The sequence below is a fragment of the Petromyzon marinus genome, chromosome 1 (genome assembly GCF_048934315.1).
Source record: "Petromyzon marinus isolate PM22_M1 ecotype Great Lakes invasive population chromosome 1, UKy_Petmar_22M1.pri1.0, whole genome shotgun sequence".
NCBI lineage: Eukaryota > Metazoa > Chordata > Hyperoartia > Petromyzontiformes > Petromyzontidae > Petromyzon > Petromyzon marinus.
The window spans coordinates 19276027-19302324 of NC_133667.1; the positions used below are offsets into that span (position 1 = coordinate 19276027).

The 26298-nt window shown below is 42.7% G+C and overlaps 2 protein-coding genes across 13 annotated transcripts in view; one reads left to right on the top strand and one right to left on the bottom strand.

The window, feature by feature from the left end:
• MYO9A (myosin IXA) overlaps positions 1–8046 on the top strand; it is a 208414-nt gene extending 200368 nt beyond the window's left edge. For all 11 annotated transcript variants that reach the window (XM_032966355.2, XM_032966347.2, XM_032966409.2 and 8 more), the window contains one exon: positions 1188–8046. In XM_032966355.2, the coding sequence (XP_032822246.2) occupies positions 1188–1525 (338 nt within the window). In that variant the 3' untranslated portion in view covers positions 1526–8046. The remainder of the gene's footprint in view (positions 1–1187) is intronic.
• A 1138-nt stretch (positions 8047–9184) lies between these two features.
• Positions 9185–26298, bottom strand: part of CLPX (caseinolytic mitochondrial matrix peptidase chaperone subunit X) — a 35041-nt gene continuing 17927 nt past the window's right edge. Inside the window, exons 6-15 of one of the 2 annotated variants that reach the window (XM_032967325.2) lie at positions 23988–24029; positions 21666–21734; positions 18860–19138; positions 17689–17853; positions 16022–16110; positions 14665–14829; positions 12852–13154; positions 12394–12486; positions 11801–11907; positions 9185–11596 (exon numbers count right to left, since the gene is read on the bottom strand). In XM_032967325.2, coding sequence (XP_032823216.1) covers positions 11506–11596; positions 11801–11907; positions 12394–12486; positions 12852–13154; positions 14665–14829; positions 16022–16110; positions 17689–17853; positions 18860–19138; positions 21666–21734; positions 23988–24029 — 1403 coding nt within the window. In that variant the 3' untranslated portion in view covers positions 9185–11505. The remainder of the gene's footprint in view (positions 11597–11800; positions 11908–12393; positions 12487–12851; positions 13155–14664; positions 14830–16021; positions 16111–17688; positions 17854–18859; positions 19139–21665; positions 21735–23987; positions 24030–26298) is intronic. The other variant, XM_032967399.2, reaches the window with a different exon arrangement.

The following is a 26298-nucleotide window of genomic DNA, read 5'->3' on the forward strand; positions in this document are numbered from 1 at the left end:
GACAATCTCATTACAGAGTGCATTGGAAAGCGTGCCCTCTGTTCTGCAAAATATTAAGATGCCAATTTAATAATTTTTCAGAAGTCCTGTGAGAAAAAAAAACATTTCGATCTATTTTCAAACACATGGTGGTGTTCTGTGAGATTTCTAAATGTATGATTTGTCTCTTTAAATGATGACGATAACACGAACGATACATTTAGGATTTCAATTGAGTCGGCTCAGTCTGAGAATTTCACTCTTTATTTGATTAACATAGAAATAAAAGTGTTCTGCTAATGCAGATGAAATGTGAAGGCACATCTGCAAATGTATTTTTTTGTCTAATGACTGCATACCAATTGATAAGTTAGAATGTTATTGTAATAATAAAGCAAAAATGTGAAAAGCCGGTAAATGTGTTGGTTCAAGTGCTTAGTGCACTCGTGACTGAGTAATTGTCACGACTTTATGATGAGAATTACACATCAAATTAAATTGCATTCCTTCTCAGATGGGTTTGGTGCAGAGGCTCATCTACATTTGCAAGCCCTTAGACAATGTTGGACATTCCACATATCAGTGACAGGGACCAGCTCTCATCCATAATATGATCACCGTGATAGCATTCACAAGATTGTAATGAAAAAATTGGAAAATGTAACTACATTTCTCATGGCAAAAAAACAGCACTGTCTGTATGCAACTAGTTTTACATTTAGCCATGGAAATTAGATAATTGCAATAGCTGCCCACCCAGTTAAGTTACATTTAATGATTGTCACACCTTTTGCATCCCTAGCTATGTTTGTGTTGTTAGAAAATGTACATCTAACGAACGGGAAATGTGTTCTCCACATTGTGTCAGTCCAACTGAACGGTGAGCTACGGTTATAACGGCAAGAGCTATGTCTTGGCTGAAAATGAAGCTTTCAGGCTTGGGAGCGACTTTGCCATGCTTTTGTGGGTTTTCGAGTTGATGGGAACTGTCAGGCAGTGGTTAACACTTTTCACCTGTCAACCGGTGCTTTGTGCAAGTTGCGTTGCATAACACACCCACTTTTGATCTTCCAAGATGAAGGCGATGAATTGGCAATCGTTTCTGAAAGATAACGTCGGAACTTCCAGTGAGTGTATAAAATAAATAAAAACCCCAACAACAAACTTCATTCCTAATGCCTCCTCCAACCCCTTTCCCCCCCTTGCAGAGTTTCGCTGGACAAACATGTTCAGGAGAAAGAAGCGCCTGAACAAGGGTTCCATGCGGCAGGAGAGCACGGACTCGGCGACGACGTCCGACGGCGAGTCACTGTCGGGCCGCTTGCACCCGAGCGTCGCGGAGTACCGGGCGCATGGCATGGACGGGGAAGGCCGCCGCATCACCACCCTCACGCCGGGCGGCAGCGGCGACACCACGGAGGGACGCCTCCCGGGCTCCCACAAGCCTGCGGCCGCCGTGGCCGTGACTTTGCGGCAGCCTCAGAGCAAGCACGTGACGCGATCCACGTTCCAGCCGCCCGATCCCAAGCTCAACGGAAGGAAGTAAACGCTTGTGCGAGGCCAAGATGCAGCGCGTTGGCCCGCAGCGAGCGAGGCTTGGCCAAGGGTATATGGTGCCTCGACAAAGTGAAGTAGAGTAAAGCGTGCATGATCGTAGAGACTGTGCCATGGAGAAAAACCCCCAATGGGTGTGGGGAAGTCAGAAGAGCGGACAGCGGAGCCCGTGGAATGACGATGCAAAGAGCACAAGCCTATTCAGTGGGACTTGTCGTGTGCACACGTCCATGTTTGTGCCTGCGGGTCAGTCGGTTAGGAAGGATGGAGTTCGCATTATTTGCTATTTGAGAACCAGGTTTTACACGATGAAAGTACACTTCTTCACATTGTCACGTAGAGTTAAAAGCATCGGGGTAAATAAAGGTCACACTTGCAAGCATAGTATAGCCTAGGAAGGGAACTGTGTACTGCACAGCAACACTACTCTGTTGTGCACGTGTGTGGACATTAAGACGTCCGTAACTTATCGCTTATATTTTTTATTCGGCGCTCAATTGTGTGCCTGTTGCCAAGATGCTCTTAATAACCAACACTCCAGATGCATATGATGTTTACTTATATGAAGGCAGTCTGGGAATGTGATGTCTGTATTTATATTAAATGCACTTCATTTAGATGCCAGCTCCAATTTATTTCCCTTTGAAAATTCCAGAAGCATGTCAATACAATGCCTGAAGACTGCAATAATGTTTAGAGTTCATCAAATGCAGACCATTGACTCCTCACTAAAGTTGAAGTGACCTAAATTGACATGACAGCCTTCCTAAACTTATGATTCTCAAGCAGCAAAGTATCTTGGGATATCACAGTGATAGACAGATACCATAGAACAAGTTAATGCAGGATGATTGCCCAATGTAATTGTTGCTGTTGGTAATATTTAGCACTCTGGTAGCTTTAAAGCCTTAAGGATTGTACAGCCTGCAGGCCTCTGAACACCCTCACGCAATAACTTTAATTTGCAGCAATAAGGATTTACCCCCCTCGAAGCCGATCCGTGTAATGCTTCCATAGTAGTAAATTGATGGGTTTTTTTATTAGTATTACATGTGTTTTTATATGATGTTTGTGAAATAGATATTGATGTCCTGATTAGCTCTTGATGGTCACATTATCTCTGCGAAAGAAACATGTTTTTAATTAGTAGTTGGATTTGATCATTTAATTTGATCACACCTCTGCACTGCAGTGCGCTATTCCCATCCGTGTTTGCAGCTCGCTGTCTAATCTGGCCGGACCATCTAGTTTGCATCTTGGTGTAAAATGGGTTCTGTCTGCTCAGCAAGAAAACGTGCTTCTTGCCACACAGGCGTTCGTTCCTCGGCATTGACTGCAGCCTCTAAGGTAACGCCACGGTGGCGAGTTGGTAACTCCCTCGCCTGGTATGCAGGAGGTCGTGGATTCGATCCCGACCCTGACGCCTTTATATTTGGAGTGTGCACGTTCTCCCTGTGGTTGCGTGGATTTTTCTCCGGGTCCTCTGGTTTTTCCCTCCACAATTAGAAGCATGCTTTTTAGAGTATTTGGCTGCTATAGATGTCCACATAAACCACTTTGTTGAGCTATCCTTTGTGGCCGGATCACTTCTGAAAAACAGCTATATAGCTCAGTGGGCCTTACCTGGTAAAATAAATAGTTTTTAGTAACGACACAGCACGAGCCAATGCCATGTCCATTGTGTTCACGTTCTAACTGTGCCTCTTGGACCACATGGGCCCCATTCACTCAATCTCAGGCTGACTTTTGACTTCTCCAGTACATGTGAGCACAGCAGCAGCGGACATACGTGTGTGTGTGTGTGTACATTAGTTTGGTGGAGATGAGTTCAGGGAAATGAGTCTCAGCAGCTGTCTCATTGCTGCACACACTTTGTCTGAGCCTTGGCCAAACCGAAGCCTTACCTACTGATATTGGTCACAAGGTCATTTTACGAAATGTTTTCTTATATATATAAAAGACGCTTGGGTCTATGCAGAAAGTAATAAAAGCATCTCTTGCCGCATATAAACTGATTTCTCCTGGATAACATTGGGATCGCTGTGTTTCCCTAGATGAAAATGTTATGTTCAGGTGAGGCAACTGACATTTTAGTCACACTAATTACATTTGTAGCATTGTACAATGACTTGTAGCATTGTACAATCGATGAGCTGGTTGTCATCTGGCGATTCTTTAATAGGCTTGAACAAAGCTTGTGAGATAATATCCCGAGGGGCCTATAGCAGTGCCCATGTTTTCGTTGCTAGTGTGTACACTCTCACCTCTGTTCCACACATTGTGCATCCTTTAAAAATTGTCTGCAATATTTGTTACTCGGAGCATTTCCTATTGGCTATCCAGACAGCCGAAACGCCAAGGGAGAGCAGCCGTTTGGCTACAGTGACCCCTATAGGAGGACACGGAGAATCGAACATTTGGATTCCTTTGACAAGTGCAACTATGGTGTAGAACAAATGTTTATAATGTGAAATACACAACATTATACACGCTCATTTTAGAAATCTTCCCATCATACATAAGTTATGTTTAGGTCACGGTTTTGGCACAGGATTTTTGGTTAAAAAATATATATATGAATATGTACATGTCATGTTTTGTCTGTGTAAAGAAATGTACAAATATTTACACTCCATTAGTCTTCTCGAGTGCGTGTGTGTGTACTCGTACACTGCAGTAGCTTAATGTAAACGGTTATTATTTAAATAGGAGACGTATGCATAGATTCGATTGCGTTCATTCCACGCAAGATGTATGATGACATGGCACGTGGTGGCCAACGCTGTACGCGTGCAATCGTAAAAAGCACGTGTCTGCCAAGCGGGACGCGACGTGACGTTACGTGTTCAGCTTTGAGCAGATCCGCACCCATGTTTCGCGTTGTTTTTCATACTGCCTGCTGAAGTTGACTTGGCGGCATTTCGTGCAGCCGCTTGGGTTTGTTCCACTGCGAGTGTTGAGCACGGCCATAATGTCACTGCCATGGGATGCTTAACATCTTGTGCGGTCATCTGTATGCAATGGTGCAAGTGGGGAAAACTGAAATGCATTACAATTCTCATTCGTTTTTAAAGGAACATAGCTTCTCACCTGTAATCTGACGCTGTGCTCGGCGTTAACACAAATGTAAAGACAAGAATACTGTTACAACTACTGGGTGAGCAGTGTTGATGCGGTGAAGTTGCTTGTTTCCTCTTGATCGGAGGACGTTCTGAGTTGGCCTCTTTGCATAAGTTTACTTCCAGTCGCCAAATGGTGAGGTCACATTTTTATATTTTGTATTGCTCTTGTCTACATAGTTTATGAACAAGTCACGTGGTGAGCACATGGCCATCGTGCTGGCTGAGGAGGCCCAATAGACCTATTGGCTCGGTAATGAACTTTTGAGGTGCCTACCCTAAGCCAAGGATTTTGCCTTTCTTGGGCTAAGTCGGGAGGGGGGGAGAGCATTATATTCATCTTGGGGAATTTAGGCCAGTAGAGGCCATTCAACAACAAAAAACCATGGAGGACTTGTAGACAGATGAAAGGGTGGGGGGGGGGCTTCACAGAAGCAGGGTGGTCCGTCTAGCAAAGGAAATTTGATGAGTTCATAATAGCGACTGGAACCCATTTGTTAAGACAATACGCTGGAGGAACCCTCACTTAAGGCTGTTTGCCCGCGGCAAAAGCCTGCCCTCTGCTTCTGGCACGTCAGCCAACACGTGATGGAAAAATCTGTCTTTTGACAAAGCGCATAACGTCGTGGTGTTTTATTGTTAATTATAAAGTACATTTACGCAACGGCAGAAAACAAGTGATTTGCAAATGAGAAGGTAAACGGTGTGTTTGCGACGACCTTTTACTGTTTTTGTTCTGCATAAAATTAGAGTGCCTCGGAGTAGAAATATGAATCTTCATCATTCACTCGGTTTGTTCCATTTTGACGAGTGGTGCTTTTGAATACGACCATTGTGACAAGTCTTTTGTATTAGCCTTCGGAAATATGCACATAACTGCCCAATAATTTATCCAAATCTTGTCAAATGATGAGCAGACTGTACTGTTTAAATAAGTTGAGAATTTTTTTTACTTCTGACGTGTGTGTGAAGGTTTTTGAGCGCAAGGTGCGGCCAGTTAGCCACCTAAGACCTGATAAAAATGTATGTACATGTTAACCAATCAAAAGCGAAAACAAATTTACTTAAATGTCATTGATTAATAATTAAACGAAATGAAGTCCCAGAGATGTTAATTTACCTCTTCAAAGGGAATCGGTCATGTAGGGGACTTCGCTTATAACATATTGATTGCAGATACTTTATTTCGATTTGGGTTATGACACGGCCACGTAATGGCCAACTCGTGTGAATTTCACAACCTCATGAACGACACAATTTGCAAACGCTGTGACAAAGTTGGTAATTCCAGGTCTGTATTTTAGCCAGGGCTTATTAATTTACCCCATGTAGTCAATTCAGTGGCAAGCACAGTAACCAAAAGGTAATCCATCTGCCTGTTTTTATTATCCGTGATGAACAATGACTATTTAATTTTTGAAATCCTATCAATGTTACTGAAAGTGATCATTCTTAATAACCAATTTGTGTTTTCTTTAAAAGCTGTTTATGATCAGCCCTTAGGGAAATTCTTAAAATCGATGTTTACAGTCACACTTTAGGGTCATTAAACACGACTGGATAATTCACACGCACACTGCAAACTGTTGAAACGAATGAGTTCGCAGTGGTGATACTTGCTTCGAACGCTGGTTAAATTTGCTGGGCACTGATTTTGCTTTTTTCAGTGTGGTGACATAGCACTGTGAGCTTTGAAGCATTAGCATGAATTATAACTGCATTTTTTTTACAAATTGCTGGAATGGTTATGCTGGAATATAAATAAATTGTTTATGTAAATATTCTTGCTTAACTCATGTAAAAAAACTGCATCTTGTCATACCGCATTTATAAATTGCATATTGTTGGTGTGTATTTGTGGACACGAGTATGGACTAAACCACTAGACGTTTGATTATCCATACTCAGCTTTAATCACTTGGCGTTGCTGGACATATTTAAGCAAAAACAAGATGTGACATTTGTTGAGAAGGTTGTCTCTATAGGTGGTTATGCTGGAGCACGTGTAACCCACTGTTGCTGGAAAACAGAATCGCTCGCGTTGTTGCAAATGTGCCCATGCCGAGATTTTTAGGGGCTGAATTGTAAACCACTTGTGCGCCTTTCAGTCCCACATTGTTGCGTGCCCATACGCTGCATGGTAAGCAATCGTGACCGCATACGCAAACGTTTGATAATCTCGTCATGACGATGTATTGAGCATTCCCACAAGTGATTGGCAATGTCCAACCGGAATTGAGTTCCATTTCAAATTAAACGACCAAAATGGTGAAAATGGTGAAATGTATATTTTAGTCTACATTGTCATAAAGTTATGTTGGCGCTACCTATTTTTGAGCTATAGTTGCAATGTAGAATTTAGTGGCTCGTGATCGTTAACAAAAAGACGATGCATAAATTTGACTAATTTAAGAAAGTAGGACCTTGGATAGATTGTGGTTTGACTTTCAAATACATTACTTTTTTACTTTCATTCTATATCCAATTGTTTATCGTTTTGACGTATGGACTTACAAGATAAATGAGTTTGAAAACAATATTCTGGACATAGCTGTGTATACTTAACAATAGGACTGTCATAGCACTCCTGGTGGGGTTATTTGCTGAAGTTGTTCTTCAGAGTTTGTGTACACACAGAGCACGAGCACCCCCCAAGATGAAAGGGGTAATTTGTTAACCAGGCGCTTGATTTGTTCCCAAAAGGACACGTAAGCCTTGTTAATGGCGCTCTGTTGGGGTACCATTTATTTTCCTGTGCTACGGACGGTACATCCGTGTCGTGGTCTGCATACATGGCGAGAAGGCCCAGCCTACTTTCGTGTTTCAACGATATTTTGCGTGCAGCTTTATCCTATGACCACTCCTTCGCTCTCACTCCATTTATCACAAGTCTCCAACACGCACTTGCTTGTATTCATGCAACTTCGAATGAGCCATAAAGTGTTCATGTTCCACGCAAATTTAGTGATGGTGGAGGTTGTAAACTGTTCATATTGTCAGTATTTGCAACTGGTTGGGAAGGAACATGATTTGTTTTTTTTCTTGTGCTTTTTAAACATTTGCCAGATACAATTTAACTATGTGCCAGTGATACTGGATATCAACAGCACACACGTGTAGTAATTATAAAGTACCTTGCTGAATTTAGAGTTTGTGTGTGTGTGCCATGTACTCGCACTGAATTAGACTTGGTCATTTGGGAACTGGGTACCTCTGTAATGCATTATCACATTGTACATGTATGTAAAAGTTTCTGTATATTGAACTTTCTAAAAGGGTTGGTCATCTGTGTATAAAGTGCAATTTGAGAAATAAGGTTAACACTGTTACATGCTTTGTAAAGCTGTTTTTTTGAAACAAACTATAACCTATTAAAGTTTCTATTCGCTATGAACTGCTGTTGTCTATTAAAGAATGGTGGGTAATAATTGACAGTACTTGCATCACCGAGTGCGCCATCCGCACACCCCGGCGGCATTGCTGACATCTATACAGCGTCTACTGCTACTTTGGATTGGTTGAAGGACCTTAACATTCAACTATAACTAAACAAACTGTTACCACCTCCCCGCCAATGCCATACGAAAGAAGAATTATCAGACATGTTCTATCTTTTGCATCACATTCTCACGCAGCTGTGTTTGTCCTGTGTGTTCCCAACCACAACGGGTAAGGAAACACGGAGCTGGAAATGCGTGTGGGGGTGAGCTTCCCCCTCAAAATTCCCTGGCAACATCCCCGGAGGGCCTTTGTAAGAGGTGCCCTCAACAATTATGGGCTACTCAGGGTTATTGTGGAAGACGGCCTGGCAACTACCAGGGCCTTACCAATTCTAACCATTGTGCCAGAGGTCATCCAACATGAAAATTGTGTAACAGAATGATGACCTGGAGGCAGCCTCTCTCGTTTTAGATTTCTGGGTGTGGACACAGGATGGTGTTCACCACTTGAAGCGTGTCAAGGGTCACCCTAAGAAATAAACATGTTTTTTGGCCTCCTGTTACACAATTCGACTTACATAAGTTGGTTTCTCAGTCCACTTATCCTGGTGAGGGTCGCAGCAGCTACATTGATACATCTTAGTTTTAATAATTTATGATCCAGATTTCACCATGATGGGGTCTCCTACATGTTTTCATAAGGCAATGTTATGGACAGTGGTGATGGCTTATCTGCATGTATGGGACCTGTACTGCACCAACACACAAGCCATTAAATATCTTTGCAGCAAGGTATTAGCTATACTTCAGTGAGGCCACCAATACTGCTGTCAAGCAGCCTATTATGTATAAACCTATACATTTTTTAAATGTTAGGGTATTCCGCAAATTCATACTTTCATGCAAAAACGTTCAACCGTAATGGCTCATTCACAAGAAACAATGGCAAAATATTAAATATGGTGTCCAGAATCAATGGACAAAAATGCATGTCTGCTCTTGGCAAACCTAAGACAATTTATACAAACATACAACTACAATTTTTCCTAAAGAGCATCCTGCAGTTGTTACAATATCAAACAAAAAAAATGATTCAATATTAAACCAGCTAAATTTTATTGCACCTTTTTACAGTACAAAAAGCATTATACATGAGCTTTACATGCACAGCTTTTTATTTTTAAAGAGATGCATGTGTATAACACTGAATTCACCAAAATCAAACCATTTGTCCAGCTACATACAAATTGAATGAAATACTTTCACTCAGAAAAACCTTTTAGTTGCCATACTACTCATGACAGGCTCCAACAGTAAGAATTAAAACCACCTTCACAATGGGGGTAAAATATAAGTTACACAATAAACCTGTGGTTTTGCATGTACACGTTAAAGTACAGAGATGACCTTTGGGAAAAAGTATTGGTTAATTTGAAACAGAACAGCGACTGTAACTTCAAACACACTCCTCGCTAGTGCAACACTAAACGTTTTACATTTGTTGGGTCACTTTTGTGTAATAAAAGTACTATTCATAAAATGCCTACCAAGTGAGCTGAAAACCAATCGTGGTTACAATCACTGCAGCACTTGCGTAGAACGCGATATTTGAATGCTTCCACACGATTGTCCTGGCACCGTGAGAAAACTTTCAAATCGAGGTCTCACGACTGAACAAAGTTTGCGCAGCCGAAACGCCTCCTCCATCGTCTGAAATTGCAGTCTCATTACGAGTATCCCACACCTGCTCTCAACTTACAGCATTGGAAACCACGATGATGCAGTGTGCATGCAAATCCGTCAAACGTACAAATGTTTTGATAGGTTTCTTTTTACAAACATCACCTAGACCATCGGTACAACCTCGTTTAGATTAACAACCAATTTGAAAATTGAATATTAAAAGCATACACTCCCTGTTACTAACATCTTTGATATTGTAACCCGCTAAATGCACCTATTATAAAATTACTGACATTTTATTTCGGATTGCATTTTTGTTCTGACATTTTTATCAACATTTTTTTGGTGAATGTGGTTCTTGCTTTTTACCCACGGGAAACCATCACCCTACCAAGCTTACCGACTCAACACCCAAGCTACCCATTTAGGTAAATTGTGACAAACTGTGGGTTCCTTAATGTCCGGAAGCACCACTCTTATTTTACATTTAATCATCTGTTTTGACAAAACAAGACAATGCTTGCGGAGAAAAGGTCAGTGTACATAATTACTCTGGTTTGCACAGTCCACTTAAGAAGATGGGAATTACTGGTGTAAAAAAATGCAACATTTCAAAACAAATGTCTGGACTAAATAGCCACGTATTTTCAACACAAATGTCAATCAAATTAAATGTGTGCAGAAAAAAGGCATTTCTTTCAACTGTCCATATTTTCACATCGTGTACAATTGTACAATATCACTAAAGGAAAAGAATGTGGGGAAAAGGCTTTGTATTTTTTTTAATACAACCCTGGCGGAACTGTGCCTCTAAATATAATTCTTAAAGTATTTTTGTTGCCTACTTTTTCAAGGTTCTTATTGGGTGGGATTGCATGTGGCACACGTTTTTATCGGTATTACTAACACAAAGTACACAGCCGCAATTGAGGCTGCAAAGAAAACATGTGGACATCAAAACCAATTTCATTTGAATATATTTAAAACTGACAAGTCCCAATTTACAATGCACCTTTTGGAGACCTACAGAGCATTGGATGACCAAAAGTCAAAAAATAAACAATAGTCCAACAGTTCTGAAAATCCAGGTATACAGATATTTATGAAACCCTGGATACAGAAGAAAATATTCTGAACACATTAAGTTTAAAAGAAAAACAGTGAAAATATTTTAAAATAATATTATTTTACAACGCTGCTTGCTGTGGCATGGATACATATCTTAACCTGCACTCTAGTGCAAAAATATTCTGCTCTACATTAAAGGGACCGAGACGTACCTAGACCATAACAAAGCTTCACATAGGCCATTGTGGCTAGATGATGTCTCTACGGACTTGAGTAGGGGTGATGAAATAAAGTACCTTAATTACAAAGTAATTTTCACCACTGTATGCCATCATTGCTAAGTATATTCAGTCCAATGCTTGTTTAGTACTCATAATTGGAACAGTAGGACACTAATGATATAGCAATGTAATTTTTGGTAATGCAGTGACATATTTTGAAAACAAATGAACAATGCATAGATCGTGCCTTTTTTCTCTGATAAGAATAAAGTACTGCTTGTGAATTGTTTACATTGTAATGACACTTGAAAAACAACACCTGTGGTGGAAGAGAACATTGTTTAACCCTATATGGCTCAGGGCCGATTACGAAAGGGGAGCTTATAGCTATGCCAGAGGGTAGTGCTAACAGGCTCTGTGGAGCAGGCATCTGTAAAGCATTCAGTTGTTAGCAGCATCGCGTTGTCGCTGCCAATTGTCATCTTCTACCCCCGAGTCACAGTCATCATCCGTCGAGTCCTTGGGAGGCGCTCTACAACACAAACGGGCGGCAGCGACGTTAAAAAAAACCCAGCCGACAAGTAAACGTTTGGGCGATTCGCTGTTGGACACTTGATTCTACACCTCAAATAGCTCCACTTTAGCACAATTACTTCAATCCACATCGACATCAGTAACAACGGGAACATTGTTGCAAAACGCTAAATAATGTTGGGAATAATCCAATCAGATGTACCTTATATAGGAGGGCTGCTTCTTGCCATCCACCACATCCTGGTCCAGCTGAACTCCCATGATGTCCGAGCACGGCACATCAAACATAGGATCAAGCAGCAGGGTCTCCTGCAAATACATGCACAACATTTTAAGTATTGGCAATGCACAGAACAAATGGCTTTTTTAATTAAAACATTGCAGCTTATTGAATAATGAATAAAACAGTGAATTTAAAATAAATAATTTTTTAAAAAAATAAAGATAGAGGTTATTTGACAGTGACATGACCATTTTAGTTTGGGTCCACCCCATACATCACTGACACTGCAGTTGGGGCCGGCCAATACAGCACAAGGCTGTGCATGTTCGTGCAGCCCGGCAGCCAAAACATACCGAGAGAAACCTTCAATGCCAGAGGGATTTTAAATCCTGCTTCCGTTCGCTCGGCAGAAGCTTTTAAACAAGTCCAAGCAAGGTACTATTTTCATAGCTTCATGTTACGTATGCATGTTGAACTTCTTTCGCACGTAACTAAACGTGTCAATCCGAGGTGCGTACGACCTTGCACAGGCATTGTCCCAGCTGTCAAACGCGCTCGCCGGGATCCCTCACCATGATGGAGCGCAGACCCCGTGCCCCGGTTTTCCGGTCGAGCGCCATACGAGCGATCGCATGCAGCGCGTCCGTCGACACGGTGAGTTCGCACTGCAAAGACCGAGACAAGCAAAGATCCCCCGTATAGCCTTCAGTCGGGGCAAGTGCCGTTAGCGAGTAGCACCTACGAAGACTGGCACTGTATAACAGGGGGTGGGGGTTGCCAGCACCACGCCCGACCATCCTTTTTCTCCCAAGTGGTGATGTTTACACACCGCGCCAAGTATTCATTTGAGGCAAGAGTCGACCTAGGGTTCAGACAATCATCACTTGTGTTGACCGTGAGCGGGAATCGAACCCGGGTCACCAGGTTGGTAGTGCAATGCGCTGCTAACCCTCTGCGCCACCGCTCCGAGCGCGCACACGCGCACACGAAACCCGCCGCGCTACATTCACGCGCACACACGGGCGAGCACCTTGTCCATGCTGAAGAGCGCCTGGTACTGTGGGATGAGCGCGTTGCGCGGCTCCGTGAGGATGCGCACCAGCATGGCCTCATCGAGCGAGTGCAGCGGCACCACGACAGGGAAGCGGCCCACGAACTCGGGGATCATGCCGAACTCGATGAGGTCGCGCGCCTCCACGTTGCGCAGCAGCCGGTCGCGCTCCTCCTGCTCCTGCACGGCGCTGCCGTCGCCGCTCGCGCTGCCGTGAGCCCGCCCGGCGTCGGCGGCCGCGCGCCGCCCAGCGCCCACGCTCACCGTGCCGAAGCCCAGGTACTGCCATCGGGGGCAAAGACGTGACGCAGTTTACAAATGGAGCACGCGCGTGACACACATGGATGACAAAAAATGCAGACATCTGATCGCATCACCGCCATGATGTTAGCGCCGGTGTGACAGCATTGTTTGAAGGAGGTCAAATTGACGTGTATCGAGGGTACATAAAAGGAATTCCAATGCCGCCGCAGGACATCTCGCGATTAGAAACGGTCGCAGCTTTCAATTCTGTCTGGGTCGGCCCTGGTGACATTATCTCTCCAGTACGGCGACAATATCTCCCCACTCGTGCTTATCCTCCCACGTTCTCTCTTATCTTTCTATTTCCCGACACTCGCTTGTATCTGCACGTATTTTCGTTCCACCTTGGTCTGCCTTTGGGACTCTTGCCAGTTCATGAATCTTCCGTGATAGACTTAAACTCCTTACAACCCATACTCTTTGGTTCTATTGGGTAAAGTCACGTAGGTAAAAAAAATAACAAAAATCACGACGTTTCGGCCACAACACGTGCCATTTTTACTCCAGCGCTGTCCTCCAGACAGTCTCGTCCCTTCACCTGATGAAGGCCGCTTGTGTTGTGGCCGAAACGTCGTGATTTTTGTTATTTTTTTTACCTACGTGACTTTACCCAATAGAACCAAAGAGTATGGATCCTAGCAGTCACGAAAGCTTTAAATCCTTACAACCCCTCAAAGTCATGCTACTGCAAGCTCTTCATCAACTCATGATTGTACTGTATTTAGTTCTGCAATTGCTAAGTTCTGTGAACAGACCCATTTAACTAGATTTAAAAAATTCACCACTTCCAAGAATTATCATTGGGATTTAAAATTATTTTTACGTAGAAAACTTAGCAGCTTCTGTAACAAACAAAAAAATTGTCGAAAGTGCTTTACAGGGAGGTTTTTTTAATGACATTGGAATAGCAGTATAAGTTTACTGTCTGAATAAAACATTTTCTGCCACAATGTAGAGTTGTGATGTGAATAGTTGCTCGCATTGAACTGTTTGTGTTATTTCCCGTGAAGGCTTCAATATCTGAACTCGGGGGAAAAAAAACATTTGCTCCACAGTATCCATCTGTAAACATGTTTTTGGATATCGTGCATTAGCTATTGAACAATAAGACGATTATGATGACAATTTCAATAAGTACAGTTATCTATCCAGCGACATATTTTCTAGAGAATGTGGCAAGCCCAAGACCTGTGGTGATACTCCGGTGCAGAGGCGCCAGTGACATTCAGTCCGAGTCCCAAAGGCTGTAACGCAACGATGACGTTTAATACAATTTTTTTTAAACGTTTTGCGAGGTGGGATGGGCCGAATTGTCATGATGGACACGCGTGGCTTGGCGGTTAGCGTACTGCGCTTCAGGACAGTAAACGCGTATAACTAAAGCAATGTGTCCTTGTAAACCCGCCCTATAAACATGACAGTTCACGCAAGAAAATCCCAACGCATTACGAGACAGTGCCACACAGCGGACTGTGGAGCCAAGGTGTACCTTCTCATTTTTGCGGCGGCTAATGATGCGGTCGAGGCCATTGAAGGCTCCGGAGGCCACAAACAGGATGTTGGTGGTGTCCACCTGCACAGTTTCTCCACGCAGCTTGCGAGAATTCCTCTCGGGCACGTTCACCACCGTCCCCTCCAGCATCTTTAGCAAGCCCTGGTGAACGTGCGGCGCACAGACAGCAGCCGGCATCAGGCTGTTTTCTCGCCGCACACACTCGTATGGTGTGCGGTCTCGGAGGAAAGCGCTCGACCAACCAGAAACACGGCGATGCAGCAATTCCTTGTGTACAATAAATTATTGTGCTCTTGATATCTGCAAACGTGTGAGAATTATTTAAGATAACCATAGGACTGTTATATTCAGACTAACGCAGCAAACAAAACTATACCAATGAGATAATATATCATCAGGAAATAAATGACATGGTAAATACAAGACAAAAAATTATCAATCATTGACAATTCATCACAGAATTACAACACTAGAGTAGGAGCAAGGCTGTTTACATAATCATACAGGTACAGAGAGGTCCCCTGTATAGCCACTGTGTTCTTGGTTCTTTCGGTAAAGTCACGTAGATAGAAAATAAAATTTAAAATAAAAGAAAAAAACCACGACGTTTCGAACGCAGCATAAGTGGTCTTCATCAGGCTGAGAGAAAAGAGGGGGCAAGCCTCCAAATGCAACTGCTTATATATCATGGGACCTCCTTTGCCAGTACCAAAATATGAGAATAGGTTTTCCCCGTTTTTCTAGCAACAAACAGGTGTTAAGATGTTAAAACACTCATGCTTATAAGGGCTTTCAAAGTGAGCATAGCTGTGCGGCCTAAACAGCATGGGCGGGGCAGCCAGCGCCAATGAAGGAGCAAAGCACCGCACGTACAAGTTAAGCGAGTGCTTTTACAAAACAACCAAGAATTTGAATTCCTGCAGTCGCGAAAGTTAAATAAAAATTTAGCCGTACTGTAATGAGGCTAAGTTGACATTAGGGAGGCCCAGGACAAGTTGAGATGATCCTCACTGGTCTCGGCCGTGAGCGAAAATCAAACTCGGGTCACCGGGTTCAAAGTGCCGCGTGCTAACCGCTGCACCACCGAATCACACAACAACCGCCATTCACCACTAAGTGGCGGTGACGTCACCACGACGCTTGTGCCAGGTTATGTGCACCCTGAGGCCACGTGAAGTGTCGAACGCCCGCTGGCAGGTGGTCACGGGGCAGACCCAGCAGGTGCCACGGGTCGACTGACTGAGATGACTGGCTGATGCACCACCTGTGCCCCCTACTGTGCCAACCTGCTGTGCTCTAGCCACCCGGCACTCCGCTGCACACACACACACACCTGCTGCACACCCTCCCCACCAACATCCCTGAGCTGGTGGATGCCTGGCACACTGCCGATCTTGTCCACCTCGTCCAAAAACACGATGCCTGTGGGAGCACACGAACAACATCGGCTTAGAACCTTCAGGACTGAAGCTTTAACAAAGACAAGCCACCGTAGAACTAAATACATATTGTCACGTCTCATGTTCGTTGATTTTGTCTTCGTGATAATCTGTCAAAAAATGCAGTGAACACCGTTCTCAATCGGCTTTAATCCCATTGTTAATAGGTTTGGTATTTTCTTCAGGTAATAGTTTTCATTGTATTAAAATTACTTTTTGGAATAAAATACTTTTACATCACCTAAGTGCTTAAGATAAATAAGCAGTATATATTTTCACAGTCTAAAATCTAATTAAAGCCACCGATAACTTCGGAACAAAAAATGATAAAATCGAAAATGTACACTTCTTGTAAACTGCTTGAACCAACGTTAAAAATATTGAATTCAAAAAACGTTTACGGTCATTTCGATGACTACAGCAAATAAACCAGAACCGATGTCGAATGTAAAACAATAAACAACGCAGACTATAAATTAAAAAAATGCAAATGAGACCACACAAAGCTGCACAAGCAACTTCAACACGGATAAGCAACATTTCATACATCCAAGTAGTCGCACTGCAACTCTTCCATTTTATATTCTTGCGTATGGCAATACTTTAAGGAGCTAAGTGTCACGTCTAGGTCTGCTGGCCACGACGAGATGCCTCTGGGGGAGACTTCGCGCAGTTTTCCTATTTCTTTAGAACTATAAATACTTACGCCATGCTGCAACAAGCAGTTCCAAAACTTGAAGGATTTTTGTTCTGGATGAGCATAACCTTTCACCAGCTCATGGCCAAAATGAATTTAGCAGTAGCACAATTTCATCTATTTAATGTCATCCATTAGGTTAACTCAAACATTGAGTTATAATTTCAGGTACACAGTAAACGTATTTAGGCCATTATGTCAACAAACATAAGGGAAATTGCCCTCTGTGCAGCACGTTAATGAACTGGTACTGGTAGGAACCTCCTGGTTACACCAGCCCACAGGGGATTATTGTGTCCGTCCGTCGTGCATCCACACATGGAAAGGGTGGGGCTGGGTGGAGAGGGTAGGGTGGGGAGGGTGGGGCTGGGTGGGGAGGGTGGGGCTGGGTGGGGGGTGGGAGGGGTGGGGAGGGGCTGGTCACCCCGTGGTGCCCTTATAAAACTCAACGTTTAACCTACTCACGCCGGCTTGTGCCCGCCCTCACAGTCGGGCATATTTGCGGAATACACCACGTGCCGCCGTTGACCCTGGCCATTGACCGAGCAACCCAACGTTCCTACCAGCTCCCTCCGCAGGAATGTGTTTTTCATACCAATTGCATAGCGCGGGGAGGAAATACTTCAGGAAGAGCGGCGAGTTGTATGTATGGTGATTAGAGAGTGTGGTTACATTGCAGTGACCAATGGACTGGAGCAGGAAATATCCAAACCGAATGACAACGAGGTGTGCGTACGAGCACCCGAGATGCCGATATGCGATTACGGTGGTGCACAGGCGCATGGGATTACAGGGAAAACTGGTCAACGGTGCGAGACTCGGCGGCTCGAGTGTGCTTGACCATGCTGCAGCAAGACCTGCTACCTTGCTGCGCCTTCTCCACGCTGTAGTTGGCGTCCTGCAGCAGCTTGGCGATCACAGACTCGATGTCTTCTCCCACATAGCCCGCCTGTGTTAATGTGGTGCAGTCGCAGATGGCGAAAGGAACGTCCAGGCATCGAGCCAGCGTCTGAGCCAACAGGGTCTTTCCTGCATAGAAAAGTGCGAAGGGGGTGGAGTTTGTTCTTCATCAGCGGGGAGCACAATACCATGTTTGCATTACTCTACTGTAAAACTAAAAGCACACGATTCGGGGCATAACACCAATGCATGTGATAACACACACCAACATTTCATCTGTATACAGTACAATAATCTGCTCCGCAGCACAAGTATAATGTCGAAGGGTTTATAAGAAACACCTACTCAGTCACAAACTGTTTAGCACCTGCTAGCCTTCTCTGCACACGCCCACAATTATGCAGGGATTGCCAACTGTATGTTATTAAAAGGACTCTTGTGGATGGCGGTATTGAAGAATAAGACACTTCTCTGTACTATACATTCCTGATTCTCCATTAGCATTAGATACGTCAGTAAATTAGCATTGTATAACACATTTTAATACAATTCTTAACACCATGCAGGAGCGAGAAGTGATAAAAAATCAGCAATAGCGCAAGTAACCTGGCTATTTGTCAACTCCAGATGCACGCAATGCATAGCCATTACATTTACCTGTGGATGTTTTCCTTTCATTTTTGGCAATTAGGAGCACGAGAACAACAATTCAAAATGACACTTTCAGAGTGCAGCACCAGCAGCACCACGACCGCACCTTTAGCCTGGATACAAGCAGCATTCACCTTTTCCCGTTCCGAAATGACTGCAGGTTGCAGGGTGGGTCCCGTTCACCGCTGAATCGCAAGCGGTTCGGCACTAATTTTATTCAGAGGCAAAGCGCCGTTGTTTTTAAAAGACAATGAACTGACCGCAGACAACTGTAGCAACACGACCGCACTCTATGTGATAACTGGCACCAAACTGTGGCACACGCCCTCCCGCACGGCCTTGCGGGAGCCTCGGTACCGATAAAGTTATTTTATTTTAGTTTCCGTTCCGGTTCCGTTCTGCTCGCGTACACGTACGTCATCGGAACGGGAAAGGGTCAAAGGCAGAACTACTTCAGCACGAGCGTAAACTCCAAACAACAGACCGGAGCCGGTGGGGCCCAGCAGCACGATGTTGCTCTTCTCCAGGCGGATGTCGTGCATGGGTGCGTCCAGCACGTCGCTGGCGCGGCGCTCGCGCGGCGGAGCCGGGCCCCCCTCCGGCCCCTTGTCTCCTGCCGTCGCTGCTGCTGCAGCCGCCGGGCCCCCCCCCGGCTGCTGACCGGTCCCCGCTGCTGCCGCCGCCGCGGCCGCCGCCGCCTGCTGCTGCGCCGACGCCCCCAGCGCATTGCTGTGAAGGCCGATCCCAGAGATCTGCAACAGCTCTGCGCATGCCGGGGAGAGGGGACGGAGGTGGTAAACGTGCTCGATGTGGTGCTCCACCAATAAAACAACGCCTCTGCTGCACCTTTTGGTGCGGGATCTATGAGCAGTAGGAAGTGATTAGACACATTTTCTGTGTGAAGTGTTTTTTTTTTACAAAACTTTATTCCAGTGAGCAAAGGGAGGTTTGGATGTTTTTTTGTAGCAAGAGTAAGCAGTATTCGTGCCTTTTATACTGAAATAAATGGGTGATGTTAATCCTTTGCCTGATCAGAGTGATTTTGATTTACCTACTGTTTTGCACTGAAATTCAAATAGTGTGTTTGACCTCACAGCAAGTATTAGTATGCAAACAAGTATAAACAGCATGCTAGATGCTTAACTGTACTATATATGGGCACCAATTCTCTCGATAAGCATGTTTTGGGTTAGTTAACTTTTTCACATTTTCTATGAAAACCTTGATGACAACTGTAGAATGGATAATTGATCTTTTATTTTGCATTTCACACGTGGGAAGAACCCAGAGTGACAGAGGCGGCCCGAAGAAAACTCACGCTGCATGTAAAACTGGCAGTGAAAACACGTGAACACGCACACAACACACATACACAGAACAATATCTGCAAGTGTTAAGAAAGAAAAAAGCCAAAACATATTTAGAAAATCACAGCTGTTAATATTTTTAAACAATTGGAAATGATAATTTTATCAAAAACAGAATACGCGGACAGTTCATGGCGTGAAATAGAAGAGAATATGAATTTGGCTTGACAAGTGTTTCTGCATGCACAAAGAGCTGTGAACATCAGGCTGGGTGCTGGAAGCAGAGAGCAGTATTCAAGGCAGTGTTGCTCTTCAGGGTAAGGCGTTTCCTAACTCTGAAGAGCAATGACTATATTAGCAATAAGACATTCCATCCACGGCATAATAATTGCAAGGCGACGTCTCATCACTAACCAAACAATCTATCTTTTAAACTGAATCTAGTCAGTCACTGTAAGGGTTGTACTTGAAGCATCACCCAAGACAGTCCAAATATCCCAACACAGACTGCACTTCAACTCTGTCATGGGTGGGCATGGTTTGTGGGGGGTACTTCTTGGCACAAAAACAGGACGCTTGCATTCGTGAAGTCTCTCTCACAACTATGCTGCATACACTCATGCAGGGGGAATAGTCAAAACATTACAAGAACACTTACTAAAGGTGTCGTGTGAAAATATATATCCAGTATTATATACATTTAAGTATCATGAACAAATGTTTAATGTTCAGAAATATTTGATATTTAAAATTTTCTAAATATACAAATTTACAATGGTCAATTATTGGGGGGGGGGGCATGTATCTGAGACAGTTTTGGCAATGTACACCATCTTGGCAGAGACTAATCGAAACAAGGTTGACTTTTGTTGAACACTCACAAATTGGCATTGATTTTATTAACCATGGAAGGATGATGCACAGTTGATCTCAAATATTCAAATCAACCATCTTTCACTTGTGAACATTCATTGTGGCAGTTAGGATTTACACTTACTATCTGATTCATTATAGGCAAGAAAAGATCACCAAAAATATGCTTCTACAACCAGTGATTTCATCTCCAGACGTATCAATAGCCGATCAAGAGAGATTTTAAATCCTGCCAGCGCACACGTCGGTTTCCAAGGGTTACCTGCTCAAGAGTTAATAATGATCCTAATAAGCGGTTAACCGTAGGTGCATGGACTGGCAGGAATTAAAAGGTCTCTTAAACGACTGTCAAAATATCTGGAGATTAAAATACTATGGTTAGAGAAGCGTCTATCTTCTTTGTGAGATCTTTCCTTACAAACCGTTGTTTATATATATAAATATATTGAGTTTAAATGCTCTAACTTGAGATTACTCATTGGCCTATATTATTCACATGGCTGACCATTTAAACAAAGTAAATTGTATGAATATGCACATTAAAATTGTTGCATTTATATACTAAAACAATACATATGGCCTTTGCAGTTGTGGTTGGTAGTTATGGACAATCGGAAAGGATACTCCTGTTACGAGGATCAAATTTAACTCAAAATAACACTGGATATTATTCACATATGGATATCATTTGACTGTTTAAATAAGCAATGGTTTTATTACTATCAAGGAATTTTTTAAATAATTGCATCTTGTTTTTAGTTTTTGCTCGTGACCGCCATCTCTCACAAGATACGTGGATTGTTTTTACTAAATAATAACATTAGCATGGTCAATAGAAACAAAGCTTTCAAGGACAACATTTTAAGAAGACCAAAAACCTCACAACAAAAACACGAAGCTGGAAAATCCAAGTCACCAATGACAATCACAGGACAGAGATATGTTAAATTATCATTTCCAACAGGCAGTTGAAATCTGTAATACTGGGCTGGATAATCACCACCAAGGGACAGTATTTAAAAATCAATATTCACATTTTATAATTTAGGATTTCTCACGTAGAGTTCCAAATTTTATTTCAGCACTATATAACGTTAAAGAATATCTCACCCTGAAATGTGAGCTGCTGTTGCTGCCCTCTCCATCCTAGCCTGCCCTTCCTACTGCTCCTATGCCTTCCTGACACACAGAGCACATTTCATGCGCCCTCAACAACGGCAGAGGCAGTTGGTATGCAATGCTTCACACGGCCTTGGCACATACAACACGTACACCTGGGCTTGCAAGGATTAGATTTGTGTAACATTTAATATCACCAGTGATTTAGACTGAAAGTGGGGTCAGATGTGGCAGCAGAAATATCCACATTGTAAAATAGGTCTACTGGTATTTTTCTGTCAATTTGGTTTTTACCCAGTGTAGACCTGCATTTGGATAGCTTGTGACAGGGCCAATCCTCATAATGTATTTGCTCAGTTGTATTATGCACTTAAAACGTCACGCTAGCCAATGTCCAGGGTTATAAACATGGGAGAAAATGCGTGCATATGCATGCGTTTGTCCTTGGTAAGTATTCAACGAGGGATAACAACATTGTGTCCCAAGTCACATTAACGAGGTTACGTCATTATCCGCGGCATCACATGCCAATTGCATCGTCCATTGACCGGCAAGGAAAATACTTCTAATGCTCAATTAGGTCACGAAAGTTTTGGCCAAACAATTCACAGATTTTTATTTAAAGCTTTCGTGACTGCAGTAATTCATATTCTTAGTTTTTTTCGGTAAAGTCACATTGAAGGGAAACAACAAAATAATAAAATATATATAAAACAATAAAAAATTCTCACGACGTTTCGACCGTTTGAGTTATGGTCGAAACGTTGTGAATTTTTTATTGTTTTATATATATTTTATTATTTTGTTGTTTCCCTTCAACGTGACTTTACCGAAAAAACTAAGAATATAATTCATAAATTTGTCTGGCTTTCCGTAGAGCAAACTCTACAATAGCAACGGTACTTTATAAAAAAATGTAGTTTGTATTGGATCATTTTTACAAGTGTTAACATAGATGAACAGATTTCATGAATCCATGCTTTAAAGTCAAATATGATAATCCCAAAATTGTGGTTATCTCAATTGGTAGTCCTGAGCCAACCAGTGCAAATTTCACATTTCTATGGTCAGAGCAATCAATTATTTTTTGTCCACAAAAACTGAAGTATGTAAATACTACCATTAACATAGGTCTATTTTAATTCCATATGCTGTGATGATACTCAATCATGCGCACAATTTCGTACACCAAATCGATCAAAAATAGTTGAGTCGTTTCTCAAGCCACTGCTGAATGAAGGCCTCCCGACCATGTTGGTCATGGAGGTGGTTTGTTATTTAACCATTTTTCCCGCTCCACTCACTGCGGAGTGACCTCACCTTTATTAAGAATGTAATCGAAGCAAGCCACAGTTCACCAACATAACTCATTAGCAACAGACACAACAACAAATACATGTGTTTTCAATTTCACGTAATGTTAAAATATAAACTTGGTTAATTGCAAGATGAAAATAAAAAAGTCTATTTTGATAGATACAGCATACACTGTAATGTTAATTGTTCCCAAGTAAATACACCACACTTGCATCAACCAAATACACAACGTGCTTGGTGTCCTAAATTTAGAAGAAAAATATCAGCACTGTTTTCCCATATCTAGTTCCATAAGTGTTTTTCTTTCGTGCTATTATAAAAGCAGCAAAAGCGGTTGTTAGAGAAACAGGAAATCAGAAGGGTCGTTAGAATTTGCATTTGGCAGGGAAATTTTTTTGGCAATTGTTTGGGGTGTGGGTTATGCAGGTAACAAGAACCAACCATATTGGCATGCATGCATGAAACAACACAGAGCATTTAGACTGATGGCTTAAAACCAAAACATCTATTGATTCAAGTGGATTAAAAGCACTTTGGGTCACCCAGTTTAACCTTCTGCACGACATTCGCTTGGCATGGCCAATTCAAAAACTGTTTTTTTTTTAAGTTTCATTTATTTGGTATAGCCCTGTCAGCCATTCGCCTCTTGAATCGGGTGCAACCGCAACAAACAAAAAAACATGAACAAGAAAACATCTTAAAGTGACTGTGCGCAAACAGAAAAATCCAGGAAAAAACAGCAAAATCTTAAAAGTGTCTTTAGATACGAAATGAGTCTGAAATATTTTAGATTAAATTGTTACTCCACAAACACGTGAAATGAAGATGTCCAACTATAGCAACTGGCCGGGGTTCCAGAATAGTCTTTGCTCCACGAGTTGCTGCTGCATTGTTTTCATATTGTGTGGGCAGGGCACTTGTGTCACAGCCGTCTCTGAATGGAATGGATGGATGGGGAGGAGTTGGTGGGAGGTGAAGTGGGAGGGGATCACTTACTTGCAAACCTGTACTCATCCTCTCTTCTCCTCACTTCTAGCTCTACAGAGAGATGCAAGCAAACGGACATTCGGAAGAGGAATATGAGATCACGAGCCCTGGTCCAGTAGACACTTGGTCGGACACCGCACCTCTTACAGCCCTCATTAATAGAGATCCCACAAACACATTACAAAAGATCAAGTAACAACACTTTGGTGTCCGGTGATAACCAAATTAACACACTTATCAAAATAAGGTAATAATAAAATGTGGCATTTATACCTTTGTCTCAAGGACATTGACAGAGATGAGAATATCCCCAAGCTTATTTAAGACGCAATTAGTTACACTCATTGGGACTGTTGACAGAAACAATCCAGTCCCTCTACGCAAGGTATTCCAACTAATTGCGTTCATTTTTCCACGAATGACGTACGTTGAAATTGAAGATTTAATTTGTAGCCAGATGCATATTTCCCTGCACTCAATTTTATTTTTCTAAGCAGAATTTTGCATAATGGAGGTTTTTTTTCAAGATTACTCCGAGTAACGTATATTGAAACCAAGTCTACATTGCCACGCCTAAAAATTCGCTGATCATGGTAAACGGAGCAAATTAATCAAATTCTTGAACAAATTACAAGAGTTCTCAGATTAAATCATCAGAGTTTAATAATGTGATACATACACACAGGCTGTTTCTGGCTGTAGCCGTGTTGGACAATCCCTGTGACTTTAAAACAAGACCTGTGCCATGCTGGGAGAGCGATTTTGACCAAAAGCTTGAGTGTTGGGCCAATGTTTATGTAGGTCTAATAGAAAAAAAACAAGGCAGTAGAGCAGGGACTAAAGCATTTCCATCAGCCTAATTCTCTTAAAATAGATGTTTTTAAACGTGGAGCGAAACACCGGAGGACCCGAAGAAAAATCCACGCGGTCACGGGGAGAACATGCAAACTCCAAATATGAATAAATGAGGGTCTGGATCAAACCTACGACCTCCTGTATATACCAGGCGAGGTAGTCAACAGCTCACCACCGGTGGTGCAAGCTTCTTAAATCCCCCGCCTCTGTCCACCTAGAAATCTAATGGGTACACCCACTGTTAGTCAGTAGGCAAGTCGCGTGCGTCAGGGTAAAAAGTGTGGGGACTCCCACCTCTTCCAAGATGTCAGGGCCAGGGTGAAAGAGTAGACCAAATCCCCTCTAGAGGGGCTCTATAAAACTCCCTCTAAATAAGGCCCTGATGCCAGCAGTGACATGGGCAATCAATGAGAAAGCAAATGTGGCATTGAACCTTCATTTTATTTTACTGTATTGTTTTAGGAAAATATCTTAGGAACAAACCCACTTACACAGGGGTTTTTAAAAGAGCCATATCAGCGGCTCAACTGTTTCTAATTTAATTTAGAAAGCAGTTATTCAGCTTATGTGTAGGTCAACAAAGCCAAAGGTTACAACTAATCCTGCATGACCGTAAACTGAACGTTTTATTACGCCGTGGTGATGACAGGGTACAGGAACATCACGATAAGGTGTGATGGTTATTGTCAACAGCTGGCTGTAGCAATATCGGGACAACCAGTGTTGCTTGGGGGCTGCAGATATAAACAATTGATGATTATATGGTTTCAGGAAAGACTTCTCAACGAGTGTAAATATATGCACACCTCTGACACTTACCTATCCATTATTATTTAACCCGAAAAAAAAAGTGTAAGAGGCCAGCTGCTGCCGTCATGCACAACTGCCTAAAATCAGTTGACAGGGCGTCTGTTACGTGAAGCACAGTGCAGAGTTCTGTATGTCGGTCTCACGGCCGTAAACATGCAGATACTTGATAAAGCATCCAGTGGCTATGGCATGTCACACGTAGAAAACAAAAAATATAAATAACCTAACTTTCTCGTGGTACGAGAATATTAATCATAATAAATGTTTTTGGGTTAGACCGCGTTATTTATAAATGTGTCATAAACCTCCGCCACCCGACACGGCCAATCAGCAAAAAAGTGTCACGTTGACAAAAGACAAATAGTTCACTACTTTAGCCCACCGGTGTGTTGAAGAGTGAATCCACAACATTCACAGTTTGAGTGCGACGTTTCGCTGGTAATTACATCCAGCATCATCAGGCAATTCGTCAGAATATTAAGCCCGACTACATGTTAAATTACTGTCCATCGCTACATACACAGACTAATAAATCACACAACAGGCTCTCCTTAAGAAACCCGTGGGGTTCAACTGGGTTTGAGTTCACTCACGTGTCTGAAAGATGTGGGTCAAAGGGAAACCGTGGGGTCTGTACCAACTCATTGCAGACATG